The 12202-nt window shown below is 40.7% G+C and overlaps 1 protein-coding gene across 3 annotated transcripts in view; it reads right to left on the reverse strand.

The window, feature by feature from the left end:
• The window catches only part of ELP3 (elongator acetyltransferase complex subunit 3), a 92710-nt gene that overhangs the window by 49161 nt on the left and 31347 nt on the right, over nucleotides 1-12202 (reverse strand). For all 3 annotated transcript variants that reach the window (XM_075144801.1, XM_075144800.1, XM_075144799.1), the window contains exons 8-9: nucleotides 10488-10649; nucleotides 7044-7170 (exon numbers count right to left, since the gene is read on the reverse strand). In XM_075144801.1, the coding sequence (XP_075000902.1) occupies nucleotides 7044-7170; nucleotides 10488-10649 (289 nt within the window). The remainder of the gene's footprint in view (nucleotides 1-7043; nucleotides 7171-10487; nucleotides 10650-12202) is intronic.

A 12202-nucleotide genomic window follows, 5' to 3' on the forward strand; every position in this document is an offset into this window, starting at 1 on the left:
CTGTAACGTTTTTGATAATCTAATCCTCCTTCATCAGACCTCTCCTTTCCGTAAGGAGCATCAATACAACCATGTGCTCTCTGCCGCCACACTCAGCCCTGCAAAAGCTTCTCTCATTTATGTTCACAGCAAAACCATTATGCTTTTCCAGTAAGCTTTTTTTTATTAAAACAAAACAAAACAAAAACCCCACACAAAACCAATAACTAAGTCCTCAAAAATTTAATTTGGACATCATGGTTTATCCACTCTGATGACAAGCATTCAGTTGCTGATGATGATTTACACTAAAATTCATATTTTACTGAATGATGCTCTGTTTGCCTGGCAAATTTGCACTCTCTATCCAAGACACATCCCTTTATTCCTGCGCTCCTTTCCATTCGGCTGTGCGTTCCCAGCCATATGCTCATTATTGACTTCAGCAGCAAGGGGCCTTAGTGAAAGAGCCCCAGAAAACAACTTCTGAATGCTGGCTTGAAAAACCACCTCTTGAACAGACAGAGCGATTGTATGAGCCTATGCAACCCACAGTCGTCTGGGGACTGTTAAGTGCAGAAATGATCTTTTAGTTCAGGTAGAAAAAGGGTCTCAGCTGTACCTTTATATTTAGCAGAAACTCTTTCTGAATGGGAGGTTATTTTAAAGGTAGTGTTAGTTATTATCATAACTTCTACGGCTGGCATGCCGGAGGAAAATGTGCGTGTGGGCAAAATACTAATTCAGAAAGACAAAGGAAGCAATCCAAGACCCATAATAAATGCAGTTTTTCCACACAGCCTTGCAATTTATCATGTCCATACCAATGGTATAGCAATATGTACTGTTTCTATGCAGTACAATGCAACGTAGCAAAGATCATGCTGCTACTGAAATCCCCATCCTTTGGATTTTCTGGTTTAAATTTTGACACCCTATCCACATTACGCATGGATCCCCAAATGATGCAGAAGATAAGAGACCAGTTTTACCTGTACTATTCAATTGATTCAGCTATTCTGTTTCTGCGCATTTCACACCGAGGGCTGCTTTAACTTCTACTTCTTTCCTATGTTGCACATATGCAGAGAGAAGTCTGACCTGCTTTATAGGAAACATACCCACAGCCGCAGCAAACACACCCAGCCAGCAAATAAAAGTTATTTCCACGCGGACGCTGGAGAGAGAGAAAAGCTTTGTGCACACAATTCGACCATCTGCAGAAGTGGGCACACACTGGGGCTTTATCTAGATATTTTATCCACAGAGATATGAGCGCAATTATCTGTGAAAATAGTTTCTAAAAATAGCCTGTTCCTTACTACCATGATTCTCATTAACATAAAAATTACCACAGCTTTGGCCAGAGTTCATGAAACTATAATTGTTTCCCAAGTGAAGAGCTTTTTAGCTCTAACATCTACTAAGACTCCAAGAGAAGCTCCAGTAACTGAAGGACTGATCATTAAATACTGCCTAATCTGTTTCTGTAAATGTGCCCATGAAAAAAAAAGACAAATTTTCAGAGGTAATGCTGGCTACCTGCCAATAATAGTGTTTCAATGAGATGTTTAGTAGGAATTGAAAGGAAAATCATTTACCCCACTAAACATTTCAGAGCTACATTTAAAAACACAGATAATTGTCTTCCCAAAAGAGTAAAAATCAATGTAGATCAGCAGTTTAACTGTCTTTTATTACAGTTATTAAAAGCTCCTGATAGAGATGCAATATATTAGTTTCATTATGAATTTAATCTCCTTGATAAAAATGAGAGCCCTCAGGAAAACTATCTCCTTATTTACAGCTAAAGGTGATACAATAGTATTTAAAGTTTTACAACAACATCAAATACATAGCAAAGAGAAAGGACACTCACACAACCCACTGCATTACTTGGCCATTATTTTTCTCTCTTGTGTTCAACAAGCCCAAGGAGACCGTGGCCCTCTGCATAACTTACACTTGGATCATAGATGCATCAGGCATTTCACTACAATTTGTCTATTTCTGGGAAATGCTTATTTTGCAATTCCTTCAGAAAAAAAACAGCCTGACACATGACTGTAAGAAAAGGAATTTTCACCAGACTAACATCATTCAATGATTGCATTTTATTTAAAGAAGACAAGAATGGCTCTGCTGAATTGAATCAAAAGTCTCTTGTCGTGATACTCGTCTCCAGCACTGACCAGTAAATGATCCTGCCTATGCTCTTATCCTCATCATTTTATTTATACGAGACTTTAGATGGACAGAGTGAAGCCACAGGACCTCCTCATGGATCTCCTCAAGGAAAAAGAGCTTCTCAGCAACTGAAGGCCTATCTGATGTTTCTGGGCAGCATCCACCAGCTCCCACGTGCCTTCAGAGCTGGAGGGTTCTGCCAGCAACTTGCTATGACACTTCCCCTGACACTTCCCACACTTGAAAATTCTAATCTTCTGGCTCTCCTCCCTGTTTCCTTTCCTTTTTTCTGCTCCCCAGATTTATTTCATCTCTGAAGGGTCTTTAAAGTTGTTTGAGATGGGCTTACAGCCATCCCTCCCGGAGGACCAAGAGGAACAGCAGCAGTAAATCACGCTTAGGCAAAGACCATAAAAACAAAACAAAATAAAGGCAAACATAGCAATACCTTCTCCATTAATAAATGTTACTAGCTTTGTAATATTTATACTAGAGCAGATACAGTTTGTTGATTATACTATTGCCACTCAGTGGTTCTGCAGAAACAGAATGAGGAATTAGTAACAGCATCCTGGGAATTCTTTAGCCTCCTAAAGTTTTTGCTTAAATCCTAAGTTCTGCTTGGTAGCCCTGTTGGCAAGTGTGATTCATGAATCCTCCCAACCATTTACCCCTAGAGTCACCTCATCTCTCTCGTGCTACAACAGCAAAGCTGAGTGTTTATCACGTTCCACAGAATGAGGTGTCTGCTCTGGTAACAATTCCATTATTCCCGCTGAGTCCTTGATTTATTCTAGCTATTATTCTAATTATTTTCTCCGACCACCTGCTACGTGCGGCACTGCGAATCAGTCTTAACTGTTACGCTTGCATTTGCCAACAATAAGTAGCAGTGTGTGTGTCCGTATACGTACACTACCCGACCCTCCTGGCACAGCGACATGGGTGGTGGGAGGAAGCAGAGCATAGTCCCTCCCTGCAGCGTTTTCCCATATGTGGAATGGGGTGAAAAGACCTGAAGTTGAAAGGAAATCCTCTGAGGCTATAAAAAGAATCAACGGTAAGGGAAGAAGAGACGCATGACGAGGAAAGGAGTGGAGAAGCACAACATAACTGCGACACAGGACTAGTACATCCACTCTGTTTAAAAAAAGTAACTGTAATAATCTTCATGATGAAGGCAAAAAGCCAGTCACCTGACACTTACTGTAAAAAAGAATATATACATATAATGAAAGATCTACCTAATATACTCACTCCTATCAATAAATTAAGGTTTTGAATAATTACTAATAAACTCTCCAGGAAAACAGTTGCTATACACACACACAACTCTGAAAACCCAGATACGCTTGCAAAAGAGTAACTGATGGGCATCCTAGCTGCTGGCTGGAAGTAGCAGGAAACACTTCAAAATCAATAGGTCATAAGGGACAGAAGCAATGTTACTCTTGAAACCATAATTACCTGTTCAATTTGAAGAAGCACCCAGTATTTTTAGTACGCAGTCAGCACAATCAGCAAGTTATTATCTTCCCAGGAGAAGCCCCTGTATTTAATATATCAACTGGTAACGACGGCAAGGTGCTTAGACCTCCTTCTAAAGTCATTTTGGTTCCTTTTTGTCCTACCTTTCCCTGGTCTGAAAAGCACATGGCTAAAGAGGAGGTTAGTATCACAACAAATAAAGTTATTTTCTCCAGGCTTATTTAGAACTACCACAAACGCAAAAATCTGTAAGGATCCTTGATAAGGCGTAGGTGTCTTTGTCCCAAAAAGTCAGAGGTATCTTCCTATAGGAAGATTATATGTTTTTGTGAACTAGGAGAATATTGCATAAAAGAGCACTATTGCTGCTCATGAACGGCTTAGTACTGTTGCAAGGACACAACAGATGCTTTTCACTTGGTTCCTCTCTTCACTCTCACATTATTTTTATGTAGTAGAAGTGTCTCAATATTTACCAGCATGGACTAACATTTATACAGCACAACATATAAGGAAGTTGTTTTAATAACTCCAACCCATGATATAAAATTTTAAGGTAGGAAATAGAGAATGTACTATCTAGCTGAATCCCCGGGAAAGACAGAATTTCTGTCTGCTGAATACTTCTATTATGTTCACCAGTACAGGACTGTGGAAAAAAAGAAAAAACGGGGTTGTTTTTACCCTCTATTCTCTCCTATTTAAGACAAAGGATCTTTTAAAAATAAATCATAAAGCATTTAAGATAGGATGAGAAAGGCAGAGGAGAAGGTAAAAGGAAGAGTATAGCTGTCTCTTGTTTACCGTTCCATCTTGAAACATGTCACAGTGATCCACAGCCTCTCCACTCTCATTCCCTGCAGCTCCGTTTTCTGAAACGCACCGTGATCACTTACCCGGGCATCAACTCTGCAGCTGCCTCTTTCGCACAGGTCTTTTTTCATGCGCTATCTGATCGCGGGGGGGACCCTGCGCACCTCTCTAACACGGGCATTTTTGATTCCTTCTTCTCTCCTTTCCCATACTTCCTTCTCTTTAAAACAACACAGGTATAATTCTTCTCCGTGTTGATGTGATCTATCACCTCTTCCCCACCACCCGCCTCTCCAACTCCCATTTCTCTTCCTCACTCTGCGGCATTCACATTACTTCTGAGGGCTTCATCCTCCACACTGATTACTCATCCTCCAGCTCCTCATCTGTATGCTCACTGGCATCAAATCTTAATTTGATCTGTGAGTCCCGCTTCACATTTCTGAACTCATTAACAGGGCTGTCACTTGAGCTGGTCTTCACCCCATCACCCTCTCTGTCCTCTTGAATTCCCCCTCTTAAACTATTACCTGGTTTTCTTTCTCCCTTGCTTATCATTTCTCTTTCCTGGCCCTTCATCCAGCCTTTTTGCCAATTCCAGCCCTTCAGCAAAAAGTTCTGATCTTATCTTAACCCTTCCTTTTCTAAATTGAAAAATTTCTTAATTCTCTCTGGGCCTCGTTCTCATCTACTCTCACTTTTCTCATCCTTCCCCATCACAATGTGCAAATTCTTTCCTGCCGTGTCCCAGAGCTGGCCCACCATCAACATTGGTTTTCCCAGCTCCTAAAGCCAAGAGACTTCTCTGGCAGACGTAGTCTAACAAGTTGACCTTCTCTGCTCTCTTTTCTCCTTCTCTTGCTTTTCTATGCTCAACTATTTTCCCAGCTTTCTTTTAACCTCCCCCTCTCACAATTCCAGCCTTTTCGTCATGTTCTTGTCTCCTCTTTCTGAAAACTTTGACTTCTGCCTCTTCTATTTCTGCAAAAATTGTCATTAATAAATGGACAAAATACAGCATGGCATTACCCTTCCCCGAACAAGCAAGGGAGCCTGCTGGCCTGCAGAAACGGGAGGCAGTTCAGCATCACTTGAAGTCATACCTTCTAAACAGACTCCCTAAATCTCCTGCAATGAGACAGGAGCAGCTTCAGATCTGACAGTGGAAAAGCCTTAGCCATTTATCATGAATAAGCACCAGAGAATAATAATCACTAAATACTTTCTATGGAAGCTTGTAATTCTGCCTTAAATAATTCCTCCCTCTTCAGTTTTACATCTTGCAAATACCTTAGATTACTGTCTCCTCTTCGCTGGGTCTTACCCAAGGTTAGGTCTTTAAATCTTTTAGTCAGTATTGCTATTCTTCCACTACAAATTCTCTCCAGCCTAATATTACTTCAGTAATGACAGGCCCATAAAGAACCCAGAACTACAGCTGCAACTTCATGAGATACTGAGGGAAGGGACTCAGGTTCTGCCATACCCTGCACCACAAGTAATTCTATGAAAACACAGCTAATGTGATGTCCACCCGCTATCTCCTTCAGCGTTATAAGAAGATAATCCAGGAGCAACAGTCTGGGGCAGGAATTTTGAGTTAACCTTCAGCTCTGTCACTGACTTCACCTCTAGTTTTGTGCACATCACTTTGTCCCAGCCTCTCACTTTGTCACACGAACATAGTATTTGCTGTGTACTATGACATTATGTTTATGAAGAGCTCAAGGAATTCAGCACAAAACCCCTTGCAAAAAGTACCTACCACAGTTTTCAGAATTTCCTTCATCTACTGGACAGCTGTGGTTTTGATTGCTTCTTTCTAGACGTGCCTGTTTGCAGCGTACCAAGATAAACCACTGCTTTCTGCCTGTACTTCTAAACAATATATTCCCTCGCATTGATAGCTTTTTAGTGCCAGAAAGCACCTAGTCTGACCTTGCACAGAAATATACCTGGGATTCCTGTATCATGGCTGCAATTTCTGCACTCTTTTAAAAAGACGACCAATTTTGACTTAAGAAAAAATTAAATAATGACAAAAAATCTACCACGCTACCAGATAAAGTGGTTAATTCCCGACACTGTTTACCATTTGCTCTTTTTCTCATTTCAATTTCTCTAGAAATAATTTTATATTTTCTTCCACATCATTGATGAAGATATTGAATAGCACTGAGCCAAGAACAGAGATGCTATATAATACACCTATACATTGCAATTAATTACCTTCAAGATAGTATGCTTTTAACTTTGAATCATGCACTATTCTAAATCCAAGGAAAGAAAACCACCTTGGAAAAAAGTAAGAGCCCTAGTTAATATTGGAAGAGCTATATTCCACAGAGACCCGAGTGACTCAGTCTTTCATGAGGCAAGGATATAATTTTCTGGATGAAGTAGTTCAACAAATCTTTCTCACCCTCCACCTTCAAAAATGAATTTTAAATTATTTGTCCTTAAGAAACAATTCTGGTCTGGATCGTAACCAATAGCTGAGCTAAGAAAGAGAAGCAGCATTAGATGACAAAGCTGGAACACACTAGAAACTCCTGGTTATTTTAAGCTATACTCACAACAAACTGGTCCATGTCCCTTTCAAGCCCCATGTTTGGTAGATCAGGCATCATGTGCGCCACCACTTTAAACCCGGCATCCTTGGCTAAGTGAAAGGACTCGCACACAGCCTTCACGGTGTGACCTCTGGGAGGAGAGAAAAGGCATTCAGGATTACACAGCAAAAGACATATTTTGATATGTTTAATTGAGATTATTCTCTAGGAATCGAGAAGAGTTGAGTTTTATTATCAGTTTATCACACTCAAGTCTTGGAACACGGCTGCTAATAAAGTAAACTACCCTAGGGGCTAAAAGTAGTCCAGTTTGCTACCTTTATAGCAGGTGAACCCTACCAAGGCTACAGCCATTCAAATCACAGCCTGAGAAACTTTCGAAAGCTGCTGAAATTCAATTTGTAAAGCAATGACACAAGTTGATGCCACAGCACAAGCTAGGACACACTGCACTTAAGACGGTCTATGATCAAAATGAAGCATAACCAGAAACAAAAGTAACAGAAGATGAAAAGGAGAAGAAGGATGGGGGCTACATAAAACCAGCTAGCTAGAAAATCATCCTGCAACATGCTTGCCGAGCTCTCAAGTACTCCCTTGAGAGAAACACAAACTCTTCTCAACTTCTGAGAGGTGCCAAACGCCCCAAACATTGGCTGGATTGGGACTTTTGAAGGATTTCATGTTCTTCTCCACCAACATCAAACCAAACTAACTCAGGCTTGCTCTGCAGGAGCTCGGAGAGAGTGGGAGCACAAATGACTGCAGGAACAAAGGTTGAATCTCGCATAACTCATTAGCTTCAAGCAAACTCCTCTCTCCTTCCATCTCCATGGCTCGGGAGCTGCCTTCTGCCTCCACAACAGCAATCCCTATCACCACAAACAGCTACTAGGAGGTCCCCATCACGTGTGAACAGTCTTCCCACAAAGCCCTTGCTTCTGCTCTTCTCCATCTGGGAGGGCTCTTCCACTACTGGCTGACATTTCTACCCTCTCAGCATCTGCTACCTTCTTCCCTCTCCAATCCCCGTTTTCTTCCCGTCACACTTCCACACCAGTTCACCCTGTCTTTTGGAATTCCTTGCCAACAGATTAGCTCAGCAGGTGACTCTTCTTCTCCTCGACGGTCCTTTGAATGAAAAATTAACACCAGCTGGGCATCTCTACAAATGCATGCCTTCTGCCGAAACCTAACGTAACCAAACCAAACAGCTACTTCCATTGTTTTAAGGACCTCTTCTTTCCTCTCTACTGGAAGATTCTGCCTCTGTTAAACCCCTACATATAGTTTTATGACTATAGTTTTATTTATGTTTTTCTTCAGAAGTATTACGGTGTTTTTCTGAGACTGTTCAAGGACAGTATTACTCAAGTCCTTGAGTAGCCTGAGGGGAGTAAATGGAGACTTGCTTCATAAATAAAAATTATTTTCTTATTAGAAGTGGAATTTGAGCTGCATCAATAACTTGATTATTTGATGCCTAGATCTGTTCTTGAATATTTTTCTGCCTCACAGCCACCAAAAGCACTCAAAAACCTCACTAATGACTTATGGAACATAATAGAAAGTAATTTCCAAACAGTTAGCCTAATTGGTTGTAATCTGACATTTTGCTACAAGCAAAATATTAAAAGTTTAAAGCCAAAACACATCGCCCACAGAGTAGCAGAAGAACAGAAGCAAAATGAGGTCATTTCAAAAGAAAAAGAAACTTGAATCACCCTTCTCTCAAAGTATATTCCAATTCATTGTTCTAAGAAGTCGGGGGGAGATATTTGAGTGAACAGCCTGCATCCTCCCTGCTCTGAGACAGCCTGCAGCAAAGCCTTTTAGGAATTCTGCAAGCATTTGGCACTTTGAAAAGTGCCAAAACCCTTTAAAAATATAATTCTATACAGGATTACTTCTGAGTGAAATCAAGTCAATGATATACTACTTCATTCTTCTTCTGATTCATCAGCGGGAAAGCAAGGGTTCATTAGCAAACGTACCAGTCAAAAGTGACACACGGCTTTGAATGATTTATGGTACCAGTTCTGATGTGACAGACAAAACTGGAGGAAAAAGCCAAGTGGGGTTTTACAGTTCCACCTCAGGATGGGACACCTTTAAAAGATTTGAGGTGAAAAAAAGATTTTAAAAGCTGAAGAGAAATTAATTGTTAAATTTACAATCTGTGTCAGAATTACCCGTTAATGAATACATCTAGTCTAAGAGTGAGATTTAGCTACATTCCTTAGTATGGACCTTTTCCTTTGGAAAGCTCTGACATCTAGAGGAGGAAAGTATCACCTATAAATATTAGCTCTTAACTCTTGGATTACTCAGTAAATGGCTTTTGCTGTCTACTGAGACCTGAAGCCTGACCATTTCATAGCAGTGACAGCCTGCACTTCCATGCACCAGCAATACTACAGCTAAACCTGCAGGAGGAAACTCATTTTGGATTCTTTAAGCCTCTAAAAGAAAATGTCCAACATTTTCAGTTTTGCACTACTGCCTTTAAGGTAGATATTAGCAAAAATGTGCTTTGCTTATTGAACCATAATCTCTGTCATTACGTATGATTATGGTTATTAAACATCTTTGGTAGGTGACTGGCATATGCAATAAGAACGAAGGCAAGTTGTACGAGTGTTAGAAGTGAAAAAAACAAGAAAAAAAATCACTTCTTTCAAAATCTGAACAGAATTCTGAGACTTGCAATAAAAAAAAGAGATTGGCTTACTTGTCTGTAAGGGACGCGATGAACAACGTGTTGCGCACTCTCCTACGTAGGACAACTGTTCTTTTAGCCATAAGTCCAGTATGACAAGGAATAAATCACAGGGCTCCTGCGAATATATTTTGCAATCCCTAGAGATACTGTATGCCTAGAATGACTGTGGTTAATCTTTCAACAGGTGTTGTTTCTGCTATGCCTCACCCTCTGTACTTGCCAATGTCATCTCTCCTCTCCAATACTCAGCAGAAAAAGGTATCTGGTGTAGAGAACGTGCTGTTTGCTGGTGAAGTACCTCCAAGAGATTATACTGCATTGTATCTGCTCAAGCCTATAGATTGTGAATTATGTAGGACAAGAACTATGAGCTCTCTCTGGGCACACGTTCTACTTCACAAAACTGCATTTATTTATGAAGCAATAAAAGAGAGATGTACAGTACAGGAAAAGAATATGATTTTAAAATAAAACATCACAAATTACTCCATTTTCTCAAGCCATGGTCTACACAATATCACAAAGAAATCCATGAAGCCACTGCAGTTTATTAGCTTTTCTTAACAGACATATGGCCACACAAACAAGGAAATGCACTAAATGTTTCAACATTCAATCTTAAACGGGTGTTCAAGCAAACGGGTCAAGTCACGCTACTCAAAAGTATTCCAGAAAGCATACAGCGAGCAGCCACGCTCAGCTTTGCATTGAAGCTTTCTTCTCACCTGTTGGTGTCCCTGGCCACGTCCTCGTACACGCTCTGCACTCCGATCTCCAGCCTCGTACAGCCGTAGGATAACATGTCACTTAAATGCCGCTTCAGGCAGTAATCTGGTCTGGTCTCTATCGTTATCCCAATGCATTTTGTCAGGCTTCGTTCTGAATACCTGCAAAAAACCCCATCCTCTATTAAAATTGTGATGTTGTCGCAAGTGACTTCAGAAGAGTTTCCAACATCTTCCAGCTGAGAGTTTCTACGTCGCTATCAGGATTAAAATCCAGGTTAAAACCCTCAAATATCCCAGCAGAAATGGAACCCTCAACCATGCAATGCATGGATGAAACGACACACAAATATGCACACTAATACAAGTCTGGGGTTTGCTTTGTATAAAAGAGCACTGGACTGCGGCAGCCTTGCAGGGCTTTTTTAAACAGTACTTCTTAGGAAGATGCTCCCAGACCAGACCGAGCCTTCAACACTCATCATCTGGAAACTAAGCCTGGGCAAAAGGGAAAGTCAGAGTAGGCACTGAGAACCGCGTTCAGCTTTGGGGACAAACCAAAGGCAGCCTGAGCACTCGCTCCCGCTCAGACACTGACCATAATACAGGACCTCACGTGAGGGAGAGTTTGGTACAGTCGGTACATTTTCATTTGATTCCCATGGTGTACAGGGAAATGGCAGGGAATGGGACAAGATTCAGCTGCGTTCTCACAAGAAAACGTACAAGACTCTCTACGAAAAATTCCACAGATCACCTCACTTTGTGAGCACGCTCTCAACTTCATTGAAGTCTAATACTGAAACAAAATTAATTGTTAACCTTTTTCCCCCTCCTCTCCCATTTATCACTGGATGTCTAACAGAGACTAATTATTCCAGCTAGTAGAAAAATCCTCTACTGATGACAAATGGTAAGTTACTGACCTACGAGAGAGTAAAACAAAAGAAAAAAGGAATACAAAGCAGTCTTGAACGAAAGTTCACAAAAAGAAACCATCAATCAACATAATCTCCAACACCACCAGCAAGGATTATATTCCTTTCCATGTAGGAATCATTTCACGTGACCATCTTTCCTGCAGAATATGGTGGTTGTATAAGAGAGGACTGCAGCACAGGAGAAAACATTTACAGCAGGAAGGAGGAAACAACTTCTTTAGAAACCATTTGAAACTGCCGAGAATCTGGATAATTCCCAAACCAGGATGTGGGCAGGATTAACAACCACTGTTTGAGAGGAATATCGGTCTCTTTAATGGTCCCAAATGATGAAGATCTCAGTATTAATATTAAATGTTGCTGAAAAGAGGACACCTTGAGTAAGAGAGAGATGTTATGCTGGTACCTGAAAGAATACTGCACACCAAAATGACAAGGATGACTAACTTCACCTCTTTATTAGGTGTTCTATAAAGATTCATCATCCGATTTCCAGCTCCGGATAGCTGGAAACTTCTGAATCAAAATAAAGCTCCAGAGCCTACCTTAGAGCATGATGGAGGTCCAATTTGACAAAAAAAAAAAACAACACTCCAAAAACCAAAAACCCAACACCACCACCACCCCCCCCCAAAAAAAAACCACACAGCAAAAAACCCAAATGGGCTCAGACTCACAAAAAAATATTGTCTCCCTTCAAACTGTTCAAGCCTAAGATATATAAAGACCAAGATATTTGCGGGATAGACTGTAATGGCTGTCAAAATAAGCATC

Source organism: Calonectris borealis, chromosome 3 (assembly GCF_964195595.1).
Source record: "Calonectris borealis chromosome 3, bCalBor7.hap1.2, whole genome shotgun sequence".
NCBI lineage: Eukaryota > Metazoa > Chordata > Aves > Procellariiformes > Procellariidae > Calonectris > Calonectris borealis.